General features: G+C 59.2%; 3 protein-coding genes across 10 annotated transcripts in view; 2 read left to right on the top strand and 1 right to left on the bottom strand.

The window, feature by feature from the left end:
• Positions 1–121: 121 nt before the first annotated feature.
• On the top strand, positions 122–5,754 carry SAR1A (secretion associated Ras related GTPase 1A). The gene is made up of 7 exons (XM_074874205.1): positions 122–213; positions 648–723; positions 1,969–2,088; positions 2,606–2,671; positions 3,320–3,423; positions 3,861–3,992; positions 4,658–5,754. The coding sequence occupies exons 2-7, from the start codon at positions 666–668 to the stop codon at positions 4,772–4,774; spliced, it is 597 nt and encodes a 198-aa protein (XP_074730306.1). The 5' UTR covers positions 122–213; positions 648–665; the 3' UTR covers positions 4,775–5,754.
• Positions 5,755–6,241: 487 nt separating this feature from the next.
• On the top strand, positions 6,242–8,327 carry TYSND1 (trypsin like peroxisomal matrix peptidase 1). Of its 2 annotated transcripts, none has more exons than XM_074874204.1 (4): positions 6,242–7,299; positions 7,393–7,526; positions 7,614–7,799; positions 7,903–8,327. In XM_074874204.1, exons 1-4 carry the CDS (start codon positions 6,269–6,271, stop codon positions 8,106–8,108), a joined length of 1,557 nt encoding a protein of 518 aa, XP_074730305.1. In that variant the 5' UTR covers positions 6,242–6,268; the 3' UTR covers positions 8,109–8,327. The 2 variants fall into 2 exon arrangements, with proteins under 2 accessions (XP_074730305.1, XP_074730304.1); XM_074874203.1 differs by having other exon boundaries at positions 7,881–8,327.
• A 942-nt stretch (positions 8,328–9,269) lies between these two features.
• LOC141945738 (testican-2-like) overlaps positions 9,270–26,312 on the bottom strand; it is a 46,955-nt gene continuing 29,912 nt past the window's right edge. For 3 of the 7 annotated variants that reach the window (XM_074874214.1, XM_074874211.1, XM_074874212.1), the window contains 9 exons: positions 12,072–12,117; positions 11,665–11,779; positions 11,462–11,564; positions 11,259–11,367; positions 11,053–11,172; positions 10,742–10,960; positions 10,284–10,346; positions 10,007–10,144; positions 9,270–9,905 (listed from right to left, as the gene is read on the bottom strand). In XM_074874214.1, coding sequence (XP_074730315.1) covers positions 9,760–9,905; positions 10,007–10,144; positions 10,284–10,346; positions 10,742–10,960; positions 11,053–11,172; positions 11,259–11,367; positions 11,462–11,564; positions 11,665–11,779; positions 12,072–12,117 — 1,059 coding nt within the window. In that variant the 3' untranslated portion in view covers positions 9,270–9,759. Of the gene's footprint in view, positions 9,906–10,006; positions 10,145–10,283; positions 10,347–10,741; positions 10,961–11,052; positions 11,173–11,258; positions 11,368–11,461; positions 11,565–11,664; positions 11,780–12,071; positions 12,118–14,542; positions 14,776–17,829; positions 18,448–26,312 lie in introns of those variants that run through there. The other 4 variants (XR_012629590.1, XM_074874216.1, XM_074874213.1 and 1 more) reach the window with 3 other exon arrangements.

Here is a 26,312-nt window from a genome sequence, read left to right as displayed (position 1 = left end):
GCGGCCCCGCCTGGGGGCGGTCTCGAACCCGCGGCGTCCGGGCGCGGCCGCGCGCTGGCGTGACGTCAGACGCACGGCCGACGTGGGGAGCCAGCGCGGCGATGGCGCCGGGCCGGAAGTGGGCGGGGCGCGCGGGGTGACGTGTTTCCGGCGGGGAGCTGGCGGCTGCCGAGGAGGGGAGTCGGTGGCGCGGCGGCCCGGGGGCAGCCGGGGGTGAGCGGCGGCGGGGGGCGGCCGGGCCCCGGGGAGGGCAGCGAGCGGGGCGGTCGGGCCGGGCCGGGCCGGGCGCGGGGCGGCGGCGGGGGGTGACACGCAGGCAGGGGTGGGGGGGGGCGGGGGCTAGGCCGCGCCGCCCGCCCTTGAGGCCGCCGCTGGGGCCGCCTCCTCCCGGGCCCCCCCTCACCGCCCCCCGCCCGGAGCCGGGGTTGGAGGCGAAGGGTGTGTGGGGGGGTCCGGCGGCCGGCGCCTCCGCTGCCGCCCGCTCGGGAAGCTCGCCCGGGGGGAATTAGTCACCTCTCCGGTGTGCCGGCCGGGAGGGGAGCGGGACCTGCTTCTGAGCGGCGGCAGCCCGCGGGGACGGGGGGCAACCAGCCGGCTGCCAGCAGGCGCTGACGCTTGTGACGCTGGTTTTGGTTTTGTCCCGGCAGGTGATTTAATCTTCAGCGATGTCTTTCATTTTCGAATGGCTCTACAACGGCTTCAGCAGCGTGCTGCAGTTTCTCGGTAATGCCGCCTTACGTTGGTGCTTCAGCAGCTCGGCCCGGGCTGCGGCAGCTGCCCTTAGGTCTGTTTGGCTTGTGCCAGTTGCCAAGATCACGTAAAAGTTAGCGATTAAAGCACGTCTCTCTTGGGGCGTGCGGTGGCTCTGGCTGGGATAGAGTCTGGTGAGAAAGCTGCAAATCGATAAAGGTCTTTTTCACGCTCAGAGGAAAAACTTTGAGAATACGTTGGAGGCGTTTGGCTCCCACTCGGTCTTTCTCTTGCTGTTTAGAAGAGTGAGAGCAGCTGGGCTGATGCCAAAGGGCCTGTTGCGCCCAACGCCCTGCCCCAGGCAGCCAGGGAACCCCATCCTCCTCCTCCTCCTGGCACCCGAGCTCACCAGCTCCGCCAGAGCTCGCCCTTATTTCTCACCGCTGCAGCTGGCTGCCTTACTCCTCCTTAAATTGTCCCTGCCCACCCCAGGCTGCCCACTGTGTTGTGCCTGGGGGAGCTGCTGGCCGCTGGCTGAGGCCCACAGCACGATCTGGGGTGAAGATTCTTTGCGGTGGTGCTGGCCAAAACGTTGCCCCAGTCCAGGGCGACCCGTGTAGCTGGGCTGGCAGCTTGACCGCAGCGCGAGCAGCCGGCCCTCTCCTGGGGTGTGGGCGATGGCAAAGCTCCTGCCAGAGCCGTGACTTTCAGCAGAGATCCTTGTTGGAGAACGGGGCGCTCTCTGTCCCGTGAGGGGTAGGGAGGGATGAGAAAAAGTCCTGTTGGAAACCTAAGGGAACTTGCCTGTGGCAGATGTGTACCGGAAAGTGGAAAAAAAAATCAGTTTCTCTAAAGAAAATGATGTGTTGTTTCATGCTTTCCATTTTTTTCTTCAACAACTTGCTGCTGTCTTTTATAAGTTTATTCCCTTTGGGGCGACAGATTGATCCATAACCCATTGCACATAAGTGATACTTCACTGCACATCCTTCTGCTAGGATGTATCCGAGAAGAGAATACATTACTCGTAGAAATACAAGCTTAGAAAATGTCTGTTGTTGTAGACGTTACATGGCATTGCTGTGGTAAAAACCAGTTCAAGCTGTGCTTTTTTTTCCCCTGCTGTTCTCTGTCGGGGCGGGAAGTACCGTAGAAGCCCGGGTGGCCGTATAGCTCTGGGAGAGTGTATATAAACAGCAGCGAGTGTCGTAGCGTTTCTGCTCGTGTGCCGAGATAAGCCTGCTGGAGTTTTTCTTCCTTGTTTGTTTTTCTTTCCAGGTTTGTACAAGAAGTCTGGAAAACTCGTGTTCCTGGGCTTGGATAACGCAGGCAAAACCACTCTGCTACACATGCTGAAAGACGACAGGCTGGGTCAGCATGTCCCGACACTACATCCCAGTAAGTCTGCCAGCGACTGAGCCCCGCCTGCCTCCTGAGGTGGTTTTTCCTCTTCAGTTTTGGAGTTGCAGTCTCAAAAGATGCCTCGGTGATAGCGCTGCACTGGGGCGATGGACTTTTTAAGAGTCTTAAAACTGCACCCGAGGTTGCAGCTGCGTGTTGGTTGCCCGAGCGAAAGTGGATTGGCGTTTTTCTCTTAAATGTAAAATGGAGAGCCTGAGAAATGGCGTGGTTCAGTTAATAATCACGTGCCTCGCTTGGGGAGGGAATGGGTTTCTAACGAAAAATATAGTGAAGTATGACAATTGCAGATCAATAAGCACGTGCTTAAGCAGGGAGGTAGGAGAAATTATTTTGTGAAATGACTCCATTTCAGTGGCTGAATTCTACGGGCAATTCAGGGAAGTCCTGAATCCTACAGGATCTCTTACATGAGAAGCGTGTGTGATGTTAACATGAGTCCCCAGGAAATTCTGGCTGTGACAGCTTCTTTATTCCCTGTATTTTTACTTTCCAGCATCAGAGGAGCTGACGATTGCTGGAATGACCTTTACGACTTTTGATCTGGGTGGACATGAGCAAGGTAAGAGTGAAGTTGCTGAGTGGGAGGCACTGAATGAGGTCAGCCTTCCGATTTCCACGATGTTCTCCAGCCACCTTAAGAAAAATCTACCAAAAAGTGGTAGAAAAGCGATAGCAATTAGCAGTATCTAATTATTTGTTGCCTGAAATTATTTATGGAGCTATATGTGGAAATAACCTCCTGGCTCTAGGCATGCCAGTGGTTCAATACTTGTGCTTAATTCTGGCAGTTTGGAAAAAAATGCTGCCAGTTCATGCTCTGCTGCCTGAAATATTTTTAGCTGTGGAAGACTTGAATGTCGTAGGCTTATTCTTTTGAATAATTGCTGAATTTTTATTTTTAGACCTTCTGGAAGTTCTAAGCAAAGTTTTTCTGCCTTTTTCTTTTTTTAATATGCAAAAATATTGGAAGAAAGACACCCTGGCTCAAAAGGCAGCCTTAGTTGCCGAGGCTTACTTATGAAAGCAGAGAGAGTGTAACGGGCTCTCCAAACTGCCTTGCAACCTCGGCCGGTCCCTTCACCAGAAGAAGGTCTTCTGTTGCCTTGAGGAAATCGTAACGAAGAGGGTGGCTCCTTTTTCGGTGTAGTTCTCCCCTTGCTTCGGGTAGCGTTTTCACGGGGCGGTGTTTGTCGCTTCTGCATTCCAGCTCGCCGGGTCTGGAAGAACTATCTGCCGGCCATCAACGGGATCGTCTTCCTGGTGGACTGCGCAGATCACTCGCGTCTTATGGAATCCAAAGTTGAGCTTAATGTAAACTTATTTTCTTCCTTCCCTAACACCTCTGAAGAGCTAAATTATAAATATTCTTTTGGGGGGCTGGAACTTGTGGACAGCGCATTTTGAGAGTCTCGTGCTTTGGATTTGCACTTCCGATGCATCTTTTACGCCAGCGATGCGGTGTCCAAAGCGTGTGCTTATAAGAATGTGCGCGTTACTTTATGCAGGGCCCGGATCAGTGTGGGTTTATAAGTACAGTCATCCCAGAGCCGAAGAAGTTTTGAAATGGCCCATGCGCTTAGATAGGAGCTTCTTCTGGGAAGCCTTTCTGGAGAGACTCCTCTTCCGCAGAAATCCTGCAGCACCAAAAAATAGCCCTTGTTGGTCACGGAGCTCGAGCAAAATGTTTTTCTTCGAACACTGGGTGTTTGTTCTGCCTCTGCTTAACTCTTCTTCCGTCTTGCACGCAGGCGCTAATGACAGATGAAACAATATCCAACGTGCCAATCCTTATCTTGGGTAACAAAATCGACAGACCAGAGGCCATCAGTGAGGAGAAACTGCGGGAGATCTTTGGGCTCTACGGACAGACCACAGGAAAGGTAGGGAGGCACCCGCATCTTGGATCGTCCGCAAGCGAGGGAGGGCTTGGGTTTGTTGCAGAATGGGGCACCGTCCAGAAACTAATTGAGCTGTTCCTGTGAATTTGTCCACAATATTGACCGAGGTGAATTTTTAATAACACCACCACCCTCGGGCAAGTTTTGAAACTGCCACAACTTTGCAAAACGTGGTACCTCTGCAACAATGGGGGGATTAGGTGTCCAGCTGGTGTTCTGACACGTTGTCTGGCTCTTCCGGTTTCGTCACTCTGCATTTCTGTCAAGTTACCCATCTAATCATTTTTTCAGTGTTTAAAACTAGTACAGTTAGAACTGATCGGAAATGCTGAGTGACGGTAGTAAAACACTGCAAGGCTGCTCTTGGTGCTGGCTTCTCCAGGCGGCGACAACTGTTTCTTGTATGGCCCTGCCAAGCGTCGCAGCTACCTCAGGCTGCGCCTCAAAAATGCTTTGCTTCGGTGTTTCCGACGCCCCTTCTTCCGCGCTGCTGGCTCTGAACGTCCCGTGGGCAGGTGCCTCTGCGCAGCCGGGAGAGGAAGCTCCCTGGGCCGGGAAGGGTTTACCCGTAGACGTTGGTGCCTCGGTTTGCCGCTTCCCTGAGGGCGGCGGGGCTGCAGAGCTGACCTGCCTTTGGGTTTTCCCAGGGAAACGTGCCACTGAAGGACCTGAACGCGCGCCCCATGGAGGTGTTCATGTGCAGCGTCCTGAAGAGGCAAGGCTACGGCGAAGGCTTCCGCTGGCTATCGCAGTACATTGACTGATACTTGGACGGACATAAAAGAGTTTTACTCCTCTGGACTGATCCTGTTCACAGCTTCCTATGGACTTTTCTATTAGAACACGGAAGGCTTTCCAACTGCGTTCCGGTGTTGACCAAGAGACTCCTGGTTTTCGGCTGCCCTAGCGCACAGTGGTGACACAACTCTTTTCCACGTGACGGGGAGATGGCACCGTTCCGCACGCGGGTGCAAGTTGTCCCTTTCAGTTCGGTTACAGCGGGGCTGGTGTGACCTGGGAAGTAAAACTCTGCACGCTGCACTGTAACAGCTGAAAAAGAGCGCACGTCTCACCACTGTGGTTAATTGACTTAAAGAAAAAAGAAAAAAAGCAATTATATTTTTTAAAGAAAGTGTTAATGTAAACAGCGTCCCTTCTAACTTTTTAGTTTAACGTTCATCTTGTTTAGTCCAGAGTCTGGTTAGGGTTTTTTAAAAATATATTTAACAATATTTAGATATTTCACAAATTACTGAACCAAGGTATCACGATATTAGAAGTCCTCAATAAACATAGCATTTGGGCTTAACTGAGCTGTAGGGTGGCTGTGCTGTGTCACGAAGAGGGTGCCCTGGGGCCCGAGGTGTGCAATCCGAGCTGCTTCAGTTGAAGGGGATTTTTTTTGTTTTTTTCAGTCTGAGAGGAGCGCCCGGCGAGCGCACCCAGTTTCGGTGTTGGGAGGTGGTGGCCGGCGCTTGCTCCCGGTGAGACGGGTTCCCCCGCCGCCGGGCCAGGCCCCAGTCGAGGGCGTCGAATCCTCTCGCTCGCGCCGTCGCAGTGAGAACCGCGGAGCTGTTTTGGTGGTTGTAGCGTGGAAGTGTTTGACGTTTGCGTACCATGAGGTTGTTAATGTAGACTAAACCAATTTCTTTTATACTCGACGGATTATTTTTTTTTGTCTGAGGTTTCATTACTGTCTAGCACTCATTTTCGGTTAAATAAAGACGTGTCTTTCTCCTCTGAAGGGCTGGCGATCCTCCGTCCGACCCGGCTGCGGGGGGAAGCTGAAACGCCAGCGGCGAGGACTCGAGCCTTTTCCCGGGGCAGCCTCCTCCTGCCCTGGCAGCGGCGGCCGCTCGCCTCCATTACACGCTCGGCCCAGCCGAGAAACCGCCTTCGCCCTCGCCCCGGCACCGCCGCCGGCATCTCCAGTGCCGCTCTGGGATGGAGCCCCGCGGGGTCCGGGTCGCGCTCCAGGATCTCAAAGGTCTTTTTCAGCCCGAACGGCCCCGTGAGGCCGCGGGTGAGGCCCGGCCCCGGCGCCGTCCGCGGGCGGGCGCTGCGGTGCCCGCCGGCCGCGCTGAGGGGAGGAGGGGGGCGGCACCGCCACGTTGCGCGCCGCGCCGCCGCCAATGGGGAGAGCGCAAGGCCCTGCCGCAGCCAATGGGCGGGGGGGGAGCGGCGCGGGGGCGGGGCCATTGTGGCCCCGCCCCCGGGTGGGGCCTGGCCCGGCCCGGCCCGGCCCGGCGGCCGCCGCCATGGCAGAGGAGGGGGCCTGCTGCGTGGTCAGCGTCTGCGGCCCGCCCGACAGCCCCGAGCCGGCTGCCGGCCCCTGGAGCTGCAGCGGGGTGGTGCTGAGCCGCGGCCCCGGCCTGGTGCTGTGCCGAGGCGCCGTCTTCACCCCGTTCCTGCGGGCCGGCCCCACCGCCTGGGCGCAGCCCCGTGCTCTGCTGCTCGATGCCCTCCAGCCCCGCCTCAGCATCCTCGTCCTTCAGCCCCCGGCCACCGGCCTCGACGCCCCGGCACCGCCACAGAGCCCGACCGGCAACAGCCTGCGGCGGCACGAGGCCCGGCTCCTGGCCCTGGTGCCCTGCGGAACCTTCCAGCAGGCGCTGGCGCTGGCCTTCGGCCCGGCGGAGCAGTGGCGGTTCGGCGGGGAGGCGGCGGGGGACGACCCGCGGGCCCTGCACTGGTTCGCCTGGCTGCGGGTGCCCGGCCTTGACACCCCCGGGGGCGGCTGGACGGGCCGGGCGAGCGCCGGCCGCCTGCGGAAGGGCGAGGGGCTGCTGGCCTGCGGCTCCCCCTTTGGCGCTCTCTGCCCTGACCTCTTCCTCAACACCCTGAGCAGGGGGGTGGTGAGCAACCTGGCCGGGGAGGAGAACGCCCTCGTCCTCACCGACGCGCGCTGCCTGCCCGGCACCGAGGGCGGCGGCGCCTTCCTGCCCTCGCCCTCTGGGCCGCTCTTGGTGGCCGTCATCGCCGCCTCCTTCTGCTGGAAGGGCGCCGAGTGGGTCGGGCTCACCCTGCTCTGCTCCCTCGACGCCATCCTGGGCAGCAGCACCGGCGTCCTGGGCGATGCCGGGGTGGTGGTGCCGCCGGAGCCGCTGGTGCAGGGGGTCACGGCGCAGGCAGGAGCTGGGCAGGACCCCCTGGGCTGGGTGGCGCTGGTGGAGTGCGGGGCGGCGTGGGGCTCGGGGGTGCTGCTGGCCCCCCGCCTGCTCCTCACCTGCCGGCACGTGGTGGAGGCGAGGGCCCCGCTCCATGTGACGCTGGCACCCAGCCCCGGCCGGTGAGTGCGGCTCTGCGTCCCCCAAACCTTGTCCCCAAAACTTGTCTGTCCCCCCCACCCCACGCTGTGACGTCTCATGTGCCGTGTCCTTAGGGCTGCCACCATCCTTGGGGGACGTGTGGTGTTTGCCACCGAGGAGTCATCCCCCTTCGACGTGGCGGTGGTGGAGCTGGAGGAGAGCGTGCCGGGCTTCATCCCCCCACGCCCTGCGGACACCTTCCTCCCAGGTAAGCAGCCATGGGGGGACATGGGGGGTGCTGGCGTGGGGAGAGTCACCCCCTTGCACCCACCTCTCGCCTGTCCCCCCACCCCAGGAGAGGAGGTGAGCGTGGTGGGCTTCGGGGCGCTGGGGCGGGCGTGCGGCCCCTCAGTGACAGCAGGAGTCCTCTCGGCCGTGGTGGCAGTGGCCGGACACCCCATCATGCTGCAGACCACCTGTGCCGTCCACGGGGGCTCCAGCGGTGGCCCCCTCATCTCCTCCCACAGCGGACACCTCCTGGGTAAGCTGGGGGGGGTCTCCCACGGGCTAGGGGGGGCGGGGGTGTCCCATGGGTGTCCCCCAGCCAGACCCAGTGAGGCAGGCATCACTCCTCTCCCTGCCAGGGATCGTGGCCAGCAACACCCGGGACACCGACGCGGGGGCCACCTACCCCCACCTCAACTTCTGCATCCCCATCACTGTCCTGCAGCCCCCTGTTGCGCGCTACCGCCACACTGGCGACCCCGCTGCCTTCGCCACCCTCAACCGGGCGGGCGAAGGGGTGCGGGCAGCATGGCGGCTCCAGCCAGGACCCCCCAGCAAGCTCTGAGCCCACCCCCGGGGGGGTCTTGGGCCAGGAACAGAGCTGCCATGTCCCCTCTTTGGCCCCAGAGGTGTTGGGGCCGAGCGCCTGGACCTTGCGGGGCTGACGGTGGAGACGGGGTGGGGAGCATCACGGTGCCTTTGCCAGCCTGCTGGTGCCCCCAAACTGGGGGGGTTTGCGGTTTATTTTGTTTTCTCCCTGGAGCCATAAATGCTGTGAGTTGAGGCTGTGGCGTCCTGTGGTGCCAAGCGGCCGGAGAGGGTGGCAGGGGGGGTGGCAGGGGGGTGGGCCTCTTCCCCACCTGCATGGGTGGTGAGGCCAGTCCGCGTGTGTGTCCCCCCCCCAGGGAGGAGGGGGTGTCTGAAAGCCTGTTTGGGGGTGACCCCACACTGGGGAGGCACCTGCACACTGACTGGGGAGGTGTTTTGGGACCGGGGTCCTTATCGAGGGCTGGGGGGGCAGTAGGGATGCCCTGGGTCATGGGGGGTGGGGGGGTGTCCAGGCAGCGGGGGTTTGGAGGGTGCAGGGGAGCAGGATTGATGTCAAGGTCTTTGGACAGTTGGGGGTGGGGGTGGCAGGTTTGGGTTGGGGTCAGGGTCCCTGGGAAGGGCAGGACCGGGGTGGGGGGGTGGGGGGCTGTGCCTGATACGGGACTGGCTGGGGTGGGGATTGGAATAGGGGGGGTCCTGTAAGGGATGGGCTGGGTCAGGGGTAGGGTTGAGGGTGGAGTCCTGTTTAGGGGGTGGGGGGGTAAGGGTTGGGGTCCCCTGCTTGGGGATGGAGGGTGGGGGCAGGTTGTGGGTCAGGTCTGTGTCCTGCTACACTCAGGGTCCTGGGAGGGGGACGGGGGGGGGGGGGGCGGGCAGCGTGGGGGTTAGTCTAGGTTTGGGGTCCTGGAGTTGGGGGCTGATATGGGGTGGGGGTGTGTTTGGAGCTGGGACCTATGGCAGCAGCGGGGACACGGGGGGGGGGGGGGGGGGGGGCGGGGACGGGGGGGAAATGTGTCAGCTCCAGCCCCATGTCAGCTGAGTGTGGGGGACCAAACCCGGGGGCACTGGCAGCATCCCTGCTCCCCCCAGCACCCTGTGCAGGGCTAGTGGGTGCAGGTGGGGCATGAGGGTGTTGGGGGGGCGGGGGGGTGGGGGGGGAGGAACGGGCTGGCGAGTGTTTGACACAGCACGGGGTATTTATTTCACAGCCGCTACACAATGCCGGGGGCCGGGGCGGCTGCACAAGCACAGCACGGGACCGGGGAGGGGGGCAGGGAGAGAGGGGATGTGGGCGGGGGGGGCACAGTTTATCTATGGGGGGTTTTTTTGTATTTTTTTTCCTTTTTTCCCACTTTTATTAGCGCCGTTTGCCCGGTTGAAGACCACGCAGCAGCACACTAGGCCTACAAGGCTCTACCCCAAAAAAAAAAAAAAAAAAAAAAAAAGCTCAAATTCGCACAAGCGCAGCCCCCCCGCCCCGCTCGCCCCCTCCCCAGGCGAGCACCCCCCTGCCCCATCCCACAGGGCGCTGGGGGGGGGGGGGGGGGGGCTGGGGGGGGGAATGCACCCACCCCATGCCACACCAGCAGCATGGGGGGGGTCATGGGGCCCCCCCCGGCTGGGGGGCTGCTGCCCGGCTGTGCCGCCCACCGGGCTCTCCTGCTCCTCTACCAGATGTAGCCGCCGTCGTCGCCCTCGCCCGCTTCACCCTCCTCTTCCTCGCCTTCCTCGCCTGCCTCCTCCGGCTCCTTCTCCTCCTCGTCCTCCCAGCCCACGCTGCTCCCGAAGTCGCCTGAAAACCCCGCCGCCTCCTCTGCAGGGGTGAGGGGCAGAGGTTCACGGCCGGGTCTTGGGGTTGCAGCCCCCTCCTCTTCCTGGATCGGGGCGGGGGGGGGCTCCCCCTCTGGCGCTCACCGCAGTCGGGGCGGCCGCGGCCGCGGGTGCCCGTCAGCTCAGCGCCGTGCTGGTCCACACACCAGCACTCCCCGCCGCCCGGCTCACACTGCGCCCGCCGGTAGTACCCGTCCTCGTCGCAGCTGGGGATGAAGGTGCCTGCGGGGAAGCCATGACCCCCCCCACCCCCCCCAAACACGTGCAGTGCGAGAGCCCCCCCCGCAGAGCTCCTCATCCTCAGCCCGACTGTGCAGGGGCTCTGCCAGGGGGGACGGGGACCCCGGGACCCCTCACTCACCCGGCTTTTTTTTGGCTGCTTCTTGGATCTGAATCTTCTCCAGCTCCCTGAGGCAGGGCGGCTCTGCAGCACCCCCACACGCCACTCTTAGGGTGGGCGTGCAGCCCCCCCCATGGCAGGCAGCCCCCCCCCCCCCCCCCAGCCCCCTCAGTGTGCCTCCTCTGACCCCACGGCATGCACACCCCCACACCCCCCCCCATTCCCCCATGCTGTGCAGCCCCCCCACCCCACGGGCCCACAGCGTGCGTGTCCCCCCCCAATCCCACAACGCATCCCCCACACCCCAACCCCACGGTGTGCATCCTCCCGTGGCAAACACCCCAACCCCACAGCCTGGATCCCCCGTGACCCCACGGCACACATCACCCCCACCCCACAGCATGCATCCCGCCAACCCTGCGGTGTGCAGCCCCCCCGTCCCCACACCACTGCCACCCCCCCGCCCCGGCACGACGCACTTTCCCTCCAGAAGCAGAAGCACCACTCGGGGGCGGAGACGCGGCCATCCTTGGAGGTGTCACAGGAGTTGAAGAAGGCGCGGATGCACACCTCGTACTTGTCCAGGTTGATGGCGGCCAGCTCGGCCGCCTCCAGGAAGAGATCCCCGCTCGTGTCCAGCCGGGCGAACATCCACCCCACCGCCTCCTTGCAGCTGGCCACCACGCTCCTCTCCAGTGCTGCAGGGCAGGATGCGGCCTGTGGCTGCACAGCCCTCGCCGGGGGCCAGCACCCCCCGTCCCCTCCCCGCATGGGGTGGGGGGACACGTACCGGTGGCGGGGCTGGCGGGGAGCCCACCGGAGCCGTTCTGCTTGGCATTCTCCCGCAGGAGCTGGAACCAGTCGCGCAGGCGGTCGCCCAGGTCGGCCAGGTCCTGCCCGGTGCATGGCTCTGGGGGACAGGGCGTCCGCGGGGAGGTGGCATCAGGCTAGGCAGGGCTTGGGGACAGCCCCTGCTGCCCCCCCTATCCCGCTCACCTTGCTTGCTGTCACCGGTGGGGCCGTGCGGGGTCGGGCAGGGGCACTGCCCCTCGCACCGCACCGTCAGCTGCTTGCTGGCCAGGCACGCCTGCTGCTCCAGCTTGCACTGCAGGGTGGCAGCGGGACGTTGGCAAGGACGGGGGACACACACACACGCAGCCAGTGTCCCCCTCCCCGCGGTGAGGTGCCACTGTCCTTACCGCCGAGCTGTAGGTGTGGCCATCGGAGCCGCAGACGGCGGCGAGCGGGGCGGCGTGGCAGGGCTTGCAGCCCCCATGCCCCTTGGTGCCCAGCGGCTTGATCCTGCGCAGGGGGATGGTACTGAGCCCCTGGCTCAGCCCCCCATCATCCCCCTCCCCCCCGCCCCCCCAACAGCTTGACCCCAGCCCCGTCGCCCTCCTACCTGTGCTCCAGCTTCTTGCGGCTAATGCACATGGCGCGCTGGTAGCCCTGCGCCACACACACCTTGTGCCGGCTGCACTTCACCTTCTGGCAGGGGTCCTTGGTGGTGTCCAGGGCTGAGGGGGGGGCAGAGAGGGGCCGGGGCAGGCGCGGGGGGCAGGTGGGGACCCCCCGGGGGAGCCCCGGCAGCGCTGGCCACCAGCCGGCCCGGCACAAAGCACCATTCAGGCTGCAGCTGGGCGGCCGCCTCGGCACCAGCTGCCGCTTCCCGGCACGCACCGGCCCCACTGCCGCTCCCAGCCGGAAGGGACAAGCCCGGGGGGGGGGGCGTGCGGGCAGAAAGTGTGTCCCCCCCTTATGCTGGCACCGAGCCCCCCGTGCCCCATCCCAGCTCCGTCCCAGCGGTACCTTCATCTCCGGGCTGGTTGTCCTCCCAGCTCTTGATGTAGTCATCCTGCAAGGAGGGGAGAGCCTGGGTGAGCGCCGGGAGGGGTGACGCTGGGCCAGGCGTGCCACCACCCTGCTCGGGGCCACCGGCCCAGCGAGGCTCCCCCTGCACACACGTGCATCGCACACACACACCCCCAGCACTCCCCACAGCAGGGGTGGGGAGCAGCCTTTCCCCCCCCAAAAAGTGGGCTGCCGCCAGGGCAAGGCGGCACCGGCAGCCCCTTGACGCTCACCTCCACCTCCTGGCAGCGCGGCGGTGAGATGGCCCGGCCGACACCGAAAAAGAGAGAGAAAGAGAGAGCGAGAGCGCCCACCGTCAGCTCCGGGGCAGCCCAGAGCCCCCGCTCCCAATGCCAGTTGGGCACCCCAACCTTCCGAGGTGCCCAAAGCTCTCGTCGCCAGCCCCAGATGTCACCGGCACCCACCACCAATATGTTCCCCAGTCTCTGGCTCTAGACCTTTAATCCTGGAGATAAAACCTTCTCCCATCGCCCCTTGGCCAGCTGGGAAAGGCAGAAAACAGGGATGGGAGACGCATCGGGTGGAGGAAGGTCCCGGGAGCCCAGCGAAGCCCCTCTGGGATCCCTGTGGGGTGACAGTCCTCGTGCTGTCACCCTGTTTTTTCAATAGCGAACCCAGGAGTGGGCTGATGGACGTCGCTGCCTGGGGAGGCAGAGCTGCTCCCCCAGGACCCCGAAAGCATCCTGGGGGTGGGGGGGAGCAGCGGGGACTCAAACCCTGCTGGCAGGCAGCATCGCTCGCCCCGCGGGGCACTCTGGGGTGGGTTTCGTGGTAAGGCGGGAGCATCCCTGCGCCCCGGCGAGGGCGAGCAGGGTTTTGGGTGGCAGCTCGAAGCAGAGGCGCGGGAGGCAGCTCCGGGGGGGGTTGTCTCTCACTCCGGCGCGGCGGCGTTTGCACCGCAATCGATCGCCTGCTTTCCCGTGCCGTGATTAGTAACACTGCGGCGCCCGGCAGCTCCCTGCGGCGCGGCTTTCGGCACAGCCACCGGCCTCCTCCCCGCCGCACGGCGGGTCGCGCTCCCCCCACCGGAGCTGCTCAGCCGAAAAACCCACAAATCCACAGGATTTGCTTATTAATCCACGTTAACCGCCGGCAGGGCCGCAGCCCCCCTGGCCCGGCAGCCCTGGTGCAACCGGGCGGGCCCCACGCGTGTTGCTAGTGGGGTGCTGCTAGCACCCAAGGGTGGGAGGCTCTCGGCCACAGCCCCCCCAGGGATGCCCAGCGTGGCGGGGGCACAGCCACACGTGCTCCCCATGAGCATCCGCAGCCGGCCGAGGTCCCAGGTGCCCGGCGCTGGGCGCTGGCCAGGCGGGTACGTTGCTGGTGGGGTTCTCCGGGGAGGTGTTTACCCCGTCCCTTGCACCCTTGCCCGTGCTCTGTCCCCCTAACGGGTTTATTTGGGGGGGCGGTGCCCCCCGCCCTGCCCCGCAGCGGGGCACATCTCCCGACAGCGCATCCCCGCTGCCAAGGTGAACCTGAGTGCACAGCCGAACAAAGACCCGGGGGGGGGCGGCTTGGGGTGTGCCCCCTCCCCGCTCGGCTGCCGCAGGACACCCCAACCCCCCCCCCAGATGGGGCTGCAGCGCCGGGCCCCCACCCTGGAGCGCAGGAGCTGGGGGGTAACGTGGGGGCAAGAGGTGGAAATTGAGCCCAGGAAAAATCCCCGACTGCCCCCCTAAAGAGCTGGAACTAAACGCCGCTGGGGCCGTTATTAAGGGCTGCGTAAAAGCGAGGGGTTACGGGATCCTGAGCCGAATGCGCCAGGTCACCTGCCACCGCGCCGGCAGCGGCTGCATCCTCGCTCCCGCCCCCCCGCCCCAGGGACCCCTGCCCCGCCGAGCCAGGGCCGGCCCCGGCACCCGCAGGGCTCGGGGGTCCGGGCGAGGCCCCTGCGCTGCCCCGACCCGCGCTGAGCTGTCAGCGAGGGCCTGAGGCCACGGCGCTGCCCTCCCCGCTGCCCGCAAAGGGCAGGCAGGGCCTGCCTGTACCTCTGCCTGGGCCCTGCTGCGGTGCGTGGGGAGAGGGTGCCGGGGACAGCACCGCCAGGTCCCCGCCGAGGTTGGCTTTGGCGTCGAGCCCTGGCCACGGTGGCCTCGGCATTAGCCACGCCAGCTCTGGCGATGAGCAGGGTGGCGTCGGGCGCTGCCGAAGCCGGGGAGCATCCCCGGGGTACCGGGGCCGGCAGCCGCCCACGGCCGCGGCGGGTGGCAGCGGGATGCGGGCGGGCAGCGCCGAGCATCCCCGGCGGCCCGGGGGGGGGCCGGGGCCGGGGGAGGGTCGCGCTGCGGCAGCCGCAGCGGCGGGGCGGGGAGGGCGGGGAGGGGGCTCCCGGTGCGTCCCGTCCGCCCCCCCCCCCGCCGCCGCCGCCGCCGCCGCCGCCCCCCGCCCCGCTGCCGCCGCGCACTCACGTCTCGGAAGCGGTTCCAGTGCTTGATCCTGCCGCCGTACTGGGAGATGGAGGAGAGCCATTGCTCGTCCTCCATGAAATTGCCGGGGCTCTCCCCCGCCGCGGCGGGCCCGGGGCCGGTGGCGGGGCCGGCGGCGGGGCCGGCGGCGGCGGCGGGGAGGAGCAGGGCCAGGAGGGCCAGGAGGGCGCGGCGCCCGCCGCAGCCCCGCATGCTGCCGCAGCGCCGGGGGGAGCGGGCGGCGCGGCGCGGCGCGGTGCGGTGCGGAGCGGTGCGCACGGGGAGGCGCCGGCGGCGAGTGCGGCCGCGGGGCGGCACCGGGCGGCACCGGCGGGAGGGCCGGGGCGGGGCCAACGCCGCGCCCGCCGCACCTGCGCGCCGGCACCGGGGCGGGGGAGCCGTCGGCACCGCACGGCCCCGGCCCTGTCCCCATCCCGCATCCCGCACCCCTGTCCCTGCCCTGGCCCCATCCCGCATCCCACACCCCCTGGCCCCATCCCGCACCCCTCATCCTGCATCCCTCGTCCCTGTCCTGGCCCCACCCCTCACCCCGCATCCCCTGCTCCCGCCACACCCCCGTCCTGCACCCCTCACCCCCCACCCCTGGTCCCTACCATGTCCCCATGACCCATTCCCCACCCCTGCCCTATCCCCATCCCACATCCCGCATCCCCCATCCCCTGTTCCCCTCCTGCACCCCTCATCCTGCATCCCTGGTCCCTGTCCTGTCCCCATCCTGCATCCCACATCCCACATCCCCTATCCCCATCCCGCACCCCTCATCCTGCATCCCTGGTCCCTGCCTTGGCCCCATCCCGCACCCCCTGTCCTGCCGCGCCCCCCCCCTCCATTCCCACCAAACCCCTGTCCCACATCTCCCAACCCGCCATCTCTGTCCGCTTGGGCCTGGCGAGGGAGGATGGTGACCACTGGCTCCGCCGGGCTCCTTTGCAGCTGCGGCCGGGTCACTCCCGTCACACACATGGCTTTTCTTCTGGCAGCGAGGAAGCACGGGATGGAGAGAAAACACAGCGCTGCCTTTCCTTACGGGAAAAGGAGCAGCCACAGCCCGTGGCAGGAGCACGCGCCGCTTCTGAAGCAGCGATGCCAACCCCAAGTGAGACTGCTGGGGGTGGAAGTACAGCTTCCAGGTGCTGTGCTTATAGAAAATAGTGTTATTTTCAACTTCATGCTTAACGATGAGTCGCCCTCCCGACCCGGGCTCCAGCGAGCAAAACGATGGCATAGAACAACATCCTTCTTCCTCTGAGTGATGAGGACATCGGGATCTGCAGGTGGGGCGGCCACCCTCCAACGCAGCCTTGGTGGGGGGAAGAAGCAGAGCCGCAGATTTCAGTTTTAACAAGTTTTAGGCAAGTTCTAAAAGTCTTAGGTTGTATCTTGCCAACCCATAACACTGCCTGGTTTAACGGGATTTCAATTCGTCGGTGCAGGACCATGCACAAAACACAGTTTTGTCGTGCTCATTATGGAACTATTCTAATTGTATTTATGAATAACGATAGAAAAGGGCAAACCTTTGCTAAATCCATCACAGTACATTTTCTTCTGGCCCTGACCCCCCGAAAAGCAGTAGGTATGTTTTATTTACGTGAGTAGCTCCCTCGTGTAAAGTCATACAGCCCCCAACTCTGCCCCTCTCGTCTCTGTAACAAGCACTCTCGTTTCCAAAGCGCTACGGCGAAGCGGAGCTGCCACTCCACCAGGCTCACGTGCGTGCTTAGCGTTACACAAAGGGATCAAGCGAGGCGGAAATTTAAGTACACGCACAACGGTTTGCTGGATCACAGCCTAACCTGCGACTCCACAGAGGAGAGGGACAGACCAGAACCCTTAATTCTGCCCGGGGACGGAGGTGTGAAACAAATCTAGCCGTGCCAGGCTAGAGCGGCGGGATAAGCCGCTTACCGCCGAAATTCAACCAACTTCCAAACTGTCACAGAAATAATTGTCCTTAAAACACGTCTACGTGAGCGTGGAAGTGGGGGAGTATCCTCAGAGCGGCCCTTCTCTGTAGAAAAGCCACGTTCGCCTCCATGCTGAGATGCTGTTTGCAAGGTCAAAGTTAGTCTGGCGTTAGGGAGGTGGGAAGGCTCAGTCCCAAAGCCAGCTGCGCTATGCGCCCGCCTCAGCCAAGGGGAGCTCAGAATCACCAGCGTTAGGTGACAACGGAGGAAATGCCACCAATGCCCTGCCAAAGAAAACTCGAGTGCAAACAGCACCCCACGTCCTGGAGCGCTCTGCTTCTCGCCGAGAGCGGTTAAAAACCCAGCAGGCAGGCGCCTTCCGAGGCAAGTCCCCGCTTCCCGCAGTGGGCGGCTGCGCGAGCAGCTCCCAGGTCGGTTCTTTGGGCAGCTGAAGGAGATTTGCCAAGTACCTCTTGAGGCTGGCGGGAAGATGACAGCAACCGGTGTGAAGTGCTCTCAGCACCTCCCCGTGTCGGGCTGCCGGCGAGTGCGCCGGTGCTCCGCTCGCCGAGCGAACGGTTTCGCAGGCGGCCCTGCCTCCTCCGCTCCTCCTTGGCTGTGAGGAAAAGCAGAGACAGAAACCCCAACGGTTGTAAACGGGGCACAAGCGCAGGCTCCGGGGTAAAGGGCGACCAGCAAAACCACAGATGATTTGATTTCCTGTCAGGCAGGCTTGAAAGCAGTGATGGGCAATTTGGTTTCGGAAACCCAACCGGCAATGCGTTTGGAGGTAAAAAGGAATGCCGCCCCGAATCCTGACTGCCTCCCACTGCTGTCTGTGCACGGCCACGCAGCCAGCTCGCTTTGGGAGGAAACAGGGTGAAAAACCTCTTAAACCCGATCACTGGTACAAGCGGGAGGTGCTGGAGCAGCCCCGGCCCTAGCTAACACGCTCTCCGCCTCGATGACAGCGCGACTCCAGTCACACGGCAGCAACCAGGAACGGGCAGCAGCAGCAGGCACCGCCACCGCCAGGTTGTTGCAAAACAACTAAACACCAGCATCTTCCATTTTTCAAAGCATTCATCCTCGGGCGAGTTGAAAGCCCGTGTCGCTATTCTTACTGAACGTGGAGACTGACAAGAAAAACCAGCCGTCTTCAGATCTCTGAAGGATTCACAATGGTATCAAAGAGTTTTGTGCTCCTTTTAATGGAGAAACCACCGACAAGGCGTTTATGTTTTCTGACACGCTCCAGAACGGTCACTGGAAAGAGCTCTTACCATAAATGCTTTCTTATCAACGTAGTTGTGTGCTGGACGTTTAATTACAGAAACTATCAATGCAACAGGAGATAAACACTTTGCTTTTGAAGAGAATTAATTTATTTGGAGACCTACATCACACAGGCACGCTGCTGGAGATCCAAGCAACGCCTGACCTCAATATCGTTAAATCATGCTCCAGGGAGCTCTCTTGATTTCAAATACTTATTTTAAGAACAACTTCCTTCTTTTGAAATAAAGCCGCACTTAACACTGGTGATGCCCCAAAAGCCACCTGCACCAGTTTTTCTAGTTGTTTTCTTGGAAAACAAACAGGCAACAGACATCAAACAGGCAACTCTGCGACATTTCGGTTACCAGTGGGGAAAGGAGGCGAAGGACCCTGGTTCCCCCCAAAGGGAGGGCAGCAATGCGTGTAGGAAAAGCTGCAGGGAAATGCCACGGTTCCCGGCTGCAGCGTGCTTTCGAGGAGTCACAAGGCATCCCTGCTTGGAGTTCCCAGCTTCCCATCCAAAATTCGCATCCTATAAAAACATTTCACCGAGGAATCGCGTGCCCCTGCGCGCAGAGCAGACCCCCTTCAGAAGGTCAGCTGCCCAGACGTCGCGTAGTAGCCAGAGGCGTCCGAGGAGAACCTCTGGGAAAGACGCACCGAGTCCAGCTGCACCTCTCCGAAGTAGAAGTTCTCGAAGAGCTGAAAGAGAGGAGAAAATCCGCTTGAGGGGCTCCTGGAGAAACGCAGCCTGCAGCTGGTCCACGCATCTCTCGCAAGAGCTGGCCCTGAAAAAAGCCTCTACTCATAGACTTGTTTTACCTTTAATGAAACTATTCTTTACGTTATTTTTCCCCCCAGAGACGGCACTTAGCCTTTAAAGCAAACAGGGTATGAAATGAACACCTCTATCTACAGCAGCAGTTGTTCAAACCTCCCTCCCTTGCTTTCTGACTGTGTCTCATTTAGGGAGCTTGGGGAGGCCATTCACCGCTCTGAAGCCACCCTGGGGTGGCTCTTGAGGTCGCAGGCTCCGCAGGAGCAAGGATTGAGGCCAGGACGTTTTTATCAATCCAGGCCACAGGACGTAGGACTTAACAGTTACAGCTCAGTCCCAATTCAAACTAGCAGGCTAGAGGCGCAAGGCTCTTCATCCCAGCACTGACCCTGCTTTGTTCAACAAATCCTTCTTTGTTCGGCAAAGACTTGAGTGCAAATTAATGAAAGCAAGCCAACTCTGGGACCCAGAGGGCGTGTCTCTGCTGATTAATCCAATCTATGAAGCAGACCAAAAAAAAAAATGACATCAGAATGTCTTACAGGGAAGTTCAGCAATACTGCTGAAAAAGCTTCGTGTCCAGGTGTAAAGTGCTCCTTCGGTTCCATTAAGAAACAGGAAATTGCTTACCTGGAAACACCAGTCCTGCCTTAGGAAGAGCTTTTCAGCAGAGATGCTAATTTCAAAACTCTGCTTAAGGGGAGTGCTGTGAGTCACCGAGGGCCTGAGCAGTGCCACCTCCCCACCACCGCGGAGATCTCCGAAATGTCCCTTCCAACTGTCTCCTATTGAATTTTCTATCTGTCCCTGCTGGCATCGGCTCAAGACAGTCGAACACCCCTTCCTGCCATTACAGAAGGCACCAACGCTAACCAAGCTGATGCATTAATTACAAGTCCTCTTAGAGCCAATGGTGCATCAATTCCTCCATACAGCGAATGATCGAAACCCCAAATACCTAGTTAGCATCTGAAAGGCTGCACTTCACCTCCTCCAAAAAGGCATTTGGCTCTCCCTGGCACTGATTTGGACACGACTGCTCTTTTGTTGGTTCTCCCAAGGGTATTCTACTTTGCAAATACCCCTTTTTCTGCAAGGGCTAGGTTTCTTTCAGGACAATTCCTGGCTTTGCCCCACTCCTCCACAAAGGAAAAGTGCCTTAGAGAAAGCAATTCCCTGCCTATCTTCAGGGCAGAGCAAGCAGGGCTTCAGCCAAGGGAGCACGGCCGAGGTAGGTGGGCCACAGACCAGATGCCAGGCACCGTAATGAATCCAGAGCCTGCCGGCTCATCCGGACAACTCTCCGCTCAGGATCTGGCTGAAGTCAGCAATTCCTCATCGACACCCGCCAGTCAGAACGGCATCTCTGAAGAGAAGGGGTATTTATGCGTGCCAGCTCTCAGTGACTGCTAAGCCCCTGCTTCGGTTTGAAACGGCTGCAGCTGCAGCCAGACGTGCTACAGAGTGCTTGCGGCCAGCAGCCCACTTGCCAGGGACCACCTCCTCCTCCCCGGACCTGCCTGTGTGGCAGCACCGGCGGTTGACCGTCAAGCTGCTTCTGCAAAAAGCACCTGGGTTAACACAAACGAGCTGGGTTTCTCTGTGCCGGACCATTTAATCACAGCGTGCCTGCCTGGGAGATCAGCCTCTGGCTCACCTGCACCTCCCTGCAGCCCTCCCTGCCTTTGGGGTGACGCTTGTCCCTTAAGACCCCGGCACAAGGGCTTACTTTGCACAGGGCCCAAAGTAATTCACCGCTAATCACTCAGACTCCTATTAAGCCTCAACTTGCTGCCAGTTCTTCAGAGTGTTGAGCGTGTACTCGGCAGGAGCCAGGAGCTCCGCCACAGGGGTCACGCAGGTCCCCGTCCCAGCAAGAGGCCCCACGGCAGCAGCCTGGCTTCAGGGGACACCGTGTGTGCGGCTCCACGTGGCCGCTGCCCTAAAGCTGGGCACCCTGTTGCAAAGAAGTTGTGCTAAGGGAGCATCTCAAACAGGGAAAGGAGGAAAAGAGAGAAGAGAAATGACTACAGCCATACAAACTCCATTTTATACAATTAAAGATTTATACAATGAAAGATTAATTATGTTCCCAAAGCCTGCGTAGTTCATGTTAGAGGACTTAGGATAAAATGTCTCATTAATAAGAGATGGTAGTAAAAAGGGGTTGGTCTCCTTTCTCTTTTCATTTTGGCTGATCTGAGAAGGAAGGATGATTTCCAGCTCTCCAGGGCTTGCTGCAGTGCTTGCTGCCAGCGTGCCCACTCACCCCAAACCTTAATACCCGTCTCTGTCAAAATGGTTGTTCATTTCGACACTCCCTTTCTTCGCAGAGCACTCTACACCCAGGAAAAATGGAAATCACTTCTCTCCATTCCTAACAGAGGGAGCGGTAGGTGCGCTGGTAAACAAGGAGATACTAGGATCTGAAAAGGATTTTTTTTAAAAGAGAAGGGGGACGAGATGCATTCCGTTCTGTAGAATGAAGTCTTTGCAAACATGAGGAAAACAAATGAAACGCTGGGATGTGCCGGTCCCATCAGCAGCCCTGAAAGTCAAACCTTTACACAAAACAGCCAAAGGAAGAGTCTTTCAAACACTTGTTTACATTATCTTTGCACACCACAACCTGTTTCTCTTACAGAACACATGTACTTCAAAGCAAAAATTAGTTAATGAGACAAACCCTCCCCCCAGCCCCTCTTGCCTCGCACAGCCTCGGGCACATCGGCCCAGAAAGAGAATCAGGAAGTCCCAGAAGACACTGCCCATGTCAAGGGCCCTCCATTTGTACGCTGCTAAAAGTGAAGCAAAACCCTTGTACCAAAGCACTTTGTATTCCCTTGGCTTTTTTAAGACCTACCACCTCTCATGTGTCCGAGCGTGTGTGTGTTTCCCAAGGAGAACGCTGCTAGAACTATTGATTTTTGGTAATGTAGCTGTACTTTCTGAGGGTAAACATGCTACAAGATTTAGAGGACAACCACAGATATTTTTTTCCGCTCTCATTTCAAGCCGGCTTCTCACCGACGCTTCTCTGCTCCCTGAGGCTTCCCATGACAGGAGCCACCGGACGCCAGGCATGAGGATCGCAGCCGAGCCACCGTACGGCCGAGGTCTGCCTCGGGCGGTGGGGAGGGGGCCCCTCAAACATCATCCTCCGAGACCCCTGAAACGCTGAGAGCTGGCTTCCCATCATGAAAGCATCCTGTGCTTGGGTCCCCGGAGGCTCGGGAAGAGATTTCAGAAGGCCAAGCCTCTCCTTTCGACTTTCACTTCTATTTATCTTGGGGAGAAGCCAAGCAGAGCCGAGAAAGATATTTATATCTCCCCCCTCTCCCCAGCCACCACGGAAACGCTCCGGTTTCGGAGGAGGCCTGTAGCACAGCTGATGAAATGCCTTCTATAAAAGCATTTTAGCATTTTTTTATTCTAGGCCAGGAAAGAAGATACGTGGAGGTTGTTACGTTTCATGTGCAAATGCTGATAACCCCAAGGCTTGCCTAGTCCCCCTCCTGTCTCTTCCCACGGGTGCCACAGGCCCACCTTTCCCCAAAAAGGCTGCAGGGAGCGCGAGGAGGTGCGGATCAGGAGCAGCTAGGAGGGAGGCAGGAGGAGGAAAAACGCTATCACCCGCACGGTTACCGAAAGCCGTGTCATTTGATTGGAGTGGGATGTGAGGCTCAGCAAAAGCACAGTAATTCTATAAATCCAAACACGCTGAAGGATTTACGTCCTCACTGCCTAAAGAATAAATAAAAGGTTGGGGGTTGGGATTCTTTGCTTTTTAAAAATTATTATAAATGAAAATGAACCTGATGGAGGTAAAGGTCAGCTTACGAAGTCCGCACCACGCACGCTGTGCAAGCTACTAACTCCCATCAGGGGAATAGCACTTACCAGACTAAGTGCCCTCTGTCTCCCTGCTGCCTTCCCAAATTAAATTAGAACTGAATAAGGAAAGAGCATTGTTAACTTTTAACCCCAGACCCAGCACCTCTAAGCAAACGTGCCAGAGATGTGCCCTGCCTTCCAAAGCACAGCCGAAGGCTGGGAAACCGCTCAGCCAGGATGCCTAGAAGGACAGGGCATCTCCCAGGGGGAGGCAGCCGGTGCCTAGAGAGCAGCACAGCACCCTCTCAGGACCCGCAGGGATTTGCAGCTGTGCCGCCGGTGCCGAAAGCCATGAGCTCCCGAGAGAGGGAGCGTACTGCTCCATGGACAACCCATACCTCACATGTCAGCCTGCAAACTACTGTAGGCCCACGTGTGCAAGGGCTTCTCCTTCTCCCTCTCCCTTCTGGGGTGCTGGGGCCAAGGACACAACCGCGCAGGTAACGATGAAAGGTAGGCAGCCCTGCGGTAGCTCCCAGAAAGCATGCTTTTCTCCATTTCTGCCCCCAAAGTCATTTATTCTGAGCCAGGAAAAGCCAGCAGCATGCCTGTTATTTCTAACACCCCAATTTCTCTCATTTAAGACAATTCCGTTCAGATGTTGGAAACCCTTCTTCCTCCGAGGTCCGTTCCCCTCTATTACCCACAAATTACATAGCAGGCCTCCCTTGGGGCGTGACAATCATTTTCTGAAGGAAGACAGAGGTTGAAGACTTGTTTTGGGAGAGAAAGCATCACACATCAAACCACTTGCTCCTTGCAAACCTGAGCCAAAAATGCTAGTATAAACTTCAGCCCTCAAACCACAACAACTTCCTTATCAAAGGCAGAGCAACAGATCAAAACCCAGGATGCCTCTTTTCCGCATTTTTTCCCCCTTTTGCCTTAGCCCATAAAGTAGGTTTTACTGGAGGACTGTAGAAACAAATGCAAAGGAGAACGATTCCGCGATGAAGCACTTAAAATGTGTGTCTAAATTATGTTGTGTTCCCGAGCGTGGGTATTTGTCAAGCAGCCATCCTTGGGGGCTCGCTTCCCACAGACAACCCTCCCAGAATGAGACAGCACCTTTGTGTTCAAACCTGGAAACAACGGTAATAAATCACGGCACTAATCCACGTAAGGACAGCAGCGACGCACTTCAGCTCCGCTTATGAAGAGCGGAGATGCCAACGCAAACTGGTGCTTTTAAATCACCTGTCAGGGGCTCAACAAGCATGAGAAATATTAATGGCTTCGCCTGGAGAGGCACTGGGCAGCGGGAGGACAAAATAAGTCCAGACGAGGGAAGGGAGTAATAGGTATTTAAAACTTCCTTCACGTAATCTCTGGCTTGCACTCACGCTGCCTGGCCTGGATTTTGCTGCTACCATCAGGATTATTGATCAGTTTTTAAAGCCTTACGTCGTCTACGGTAGTCAGCCAAAAGGACCCATCCTGAATTAATAAAAAGTCCAAGCAGCCCTGCTGAAAGCCTCGGTGCTCAGAAATGCCAAGGGAACGACGATTCACTGCAATGCTTTGCAATTAAAAACTACCACCAAAGAGCAGCATTATCACAGGATAAAATGCATACATACACACATACCCCCCCAGCCTGTGGGGAGCTCACTTTGTTGTGAACTCCAGCCACAGAAAGCAGTGCCTTAGGGTAGGGGTATTATAGATTAACAGCACAAAACTGTCCCTGGTGAATCAGCGCTGGGGGCGAGCAGAGGCATGTAATGTCATTAGTCTGTGACCAATCAGCCTAAGAAACCCGGCTGCCCTCAGCAGGGAGCTGAGGGGGGGGTCCCATTTTCTGTATCTGGAACAAGCACAAAAATTAGCAACTTCTGAGACGCAGGAAGGAAGAGGCTTGCAGCCCCGGGAACCTACGGCTGCGGATGAGCTCACTGGCATTCCTGCTGCGCAGTCCATACTGAGGACGGGACGCCAGCAATCCCTTCTCCTCTGTTTCGCCCGGGTTGAAGGTGTTTATCCACCAAAAGATCCCTTCCAGGAAGGCACGCGAACAGGCTGAGTGCCACTCATCTCTGCCTCTCTGGGAGAACACGTGCAGGAGGATCGCTTTTGACAGGCAACCCAGCACTGTGGCCATGCAAGATCGCGCCGGGAATCAGGGTCCAGCAGCAGACAGCAGCGCCGGAGAGAGCTCAAACCAGGAGATTAAACTCAAGCTTCAGAGGAGCCGCAGGCTTTACAGCTTCATCTGCTCTGCACGCAGTGACAACAGTTACCAGCTCGCCCGGCAGCAGCCGCTACCCCCGACACGTCCTGATCAGGAGCAGCGGTGAATGAAGGAACAAACTTGGAAAGCCGGGAGGGATGGGAGGTTGCTTTCCGTGGGAGATCAGCATGCTACGGTGCTGTTATCTCCTTCAGGGAAGGGAAGAAGCAAACAAAATCCCAGGCACCCACTGACAAGCGTGGAGAAAAATTAAGTGGCGTTTCTGAAGAGATACCTCAACCTCTTCAGAGCAATGAAACCTGCTTGTTTTCAGACTCTCTGCACCCTCCCCTGGATATTCCCGGCAGTACTTGCAGCAGAGCATGACCCCAACACCCCAAACCCTTCTTGCACCACCTTACACTACAAGGGAGGGGAGGGACCCAGACAGGATCAGACCATAGGCTGTGACTTGCCCAAATAAACCTCGGGCTATTTTTCCATCTCATGAGGGATGATACATTTGAATTAACGCTTGTATAACACGTCCACAGCTTGGGACGGAAAACACTGCAGATGAGCAGAGAACAATTGCTCTTCCAAATCATCTGGCTAAAGCACAAATGTGGTACCCATGCCAGCTACAGCAGGGAAGGCGCCGACTCTTCAGCAAACTGCTGTATTACAGAGCTGGTACCAGCATTAAGCAAAAAGGATCGATAGAGGAAAAGTTACTGATGGCAAAAAACATAGATGGATTAAAACTTTTTAAAAAAAAGGTTTAGAAATGTGAAAGTAACACTCAAACACTGATGGACTCTAAGACTCCACTGAACTCCGTCAAACAATCCATCAGAGCTCTTCTGATTAACCTCCTTTGCTGCACAAACCAGTCTCCAATCCTGCTTTTGGGATCTTACCTACCTGCTTAACACACCTCACTCCTGCGACCTCCCACACAGACCTGCCAGAGCCTCTCAGGTCGGAGCAGCACCTCTGTCACTCCCCGACAGGCTGACTCATGAACACCGCTTCACAAAGCGGAAAGCTGTTGGTAAAAGAGGGACCTCAAGGACAGCCTGCCTGTGCCCTGTTCCCACTTTGTGGATTTCTGCTACCAACACCTCCCTGCCGACCACCCCAACGGTCTACAAAAGCCTGTTACCTCCACAGCACGAAACGGCAGAAGTTGCCCCAGTCCCCAGGCTGCAGTACATGCTGGCAGAGCTCCTTCCTCGTCCTGAGAAACACATCAAAACCCTTTCCATTTGCAACCTAAACTCCCCCAAACTACGACAGACAACCCCCAAACCGAATCCCCTGGTGGCTCCCAGAAGATAAGACACAACTGGGCAACATGTCAAGATCTGGGGAGTTTGTTCAATTAACAGATTTTTTTTCTTCTATTTTCAACTTTCAAAACATGTTTCCTGAAACAGTTTGGTGCCAAAAAAGAAATATCTGATTCCTGTATTATTCACCCTGGACACCACTCCACCAATGATTATCTGTCAGAGGTTTAATTGTGCTTGGAAGCTTGCCAGCAATAATGTATGAGAAGTGTAGGAAGAGCAGGTAGACAGGCACTCATCCAGAGAGGCAGCTCTTCCCGGAGTTCCCCACCTCCTCTCCAAATTAGCGACTGCTTCCTTTCCACAGCTTTTTAAAGGACCGCTGGCCGGGCATCCAACACCTTCCATTACTGCACGGGTGTTACAGGATTAA

This window comes from Strix uralensis, chromosome 7, assembly GCF_047716275.1.
Source record: "Strix uralensis isolate ZFMK-TIS-50842 chromosome 7, bStrUra1, whole genome shotgun sequence".
Classification (NCBI taxonomy): domain Eukaryota; kingdom Metazoa; phylum Chordata; class Aves; order Strigiformes; family Strigidae; genus Strix; species Strix uralensis.
Note: the sequence above shows the minus strand (reverse complement) of the source record. Positions and strands in the feature narration are given on the sequence as shown.

Bases quoted from the DNA above. Each gene is read 5' to 3' on its own strand.
- SAR1A (XM_074874205.1), top strand. From the start codon at position 666: ATGTCTTTCATTTTCGAATGGCTCTACAACGGCTTCAGCAGCGTGCTG. The intron at 3,424-3,860 runs GTAAACTTATTT...TCTTGCACGCAG, and splicing joins AATCCAAAGTTGAGCTTAAT to GCGCTAATGACAGATGAAAC. The intron at 3,993-4,657 runs GTAGGGAGGCAC...GGGTTTTCCCAG, and splicing joins ACGGACAGACCACAGGAAAG to GGAAACGTGCCACTGAAGGA.
- TYSND1 (XM_074874203.1), top strand. From the start codon at position 6,269: ATGGCAGAGGAGGGGGCCTGCTGCGTGGTCAGCGTCTGCGGCCCGCCC. The intron at 7,300-7,392 runs GTGAGTGCGGCT...CCGTGTCCTTAG, and splicing joins CTGGCACCCAGCCCCGGCCG to GGCTGCCACCATCCTTGGGG. The intron at 7,800-7,880 runs GTAAGCTGGGGG...CCAGTGAGGCAG, and splicing joins CCACAGCGGACACCTCCTGG to GCATCACTCCTCTCCCTGCC.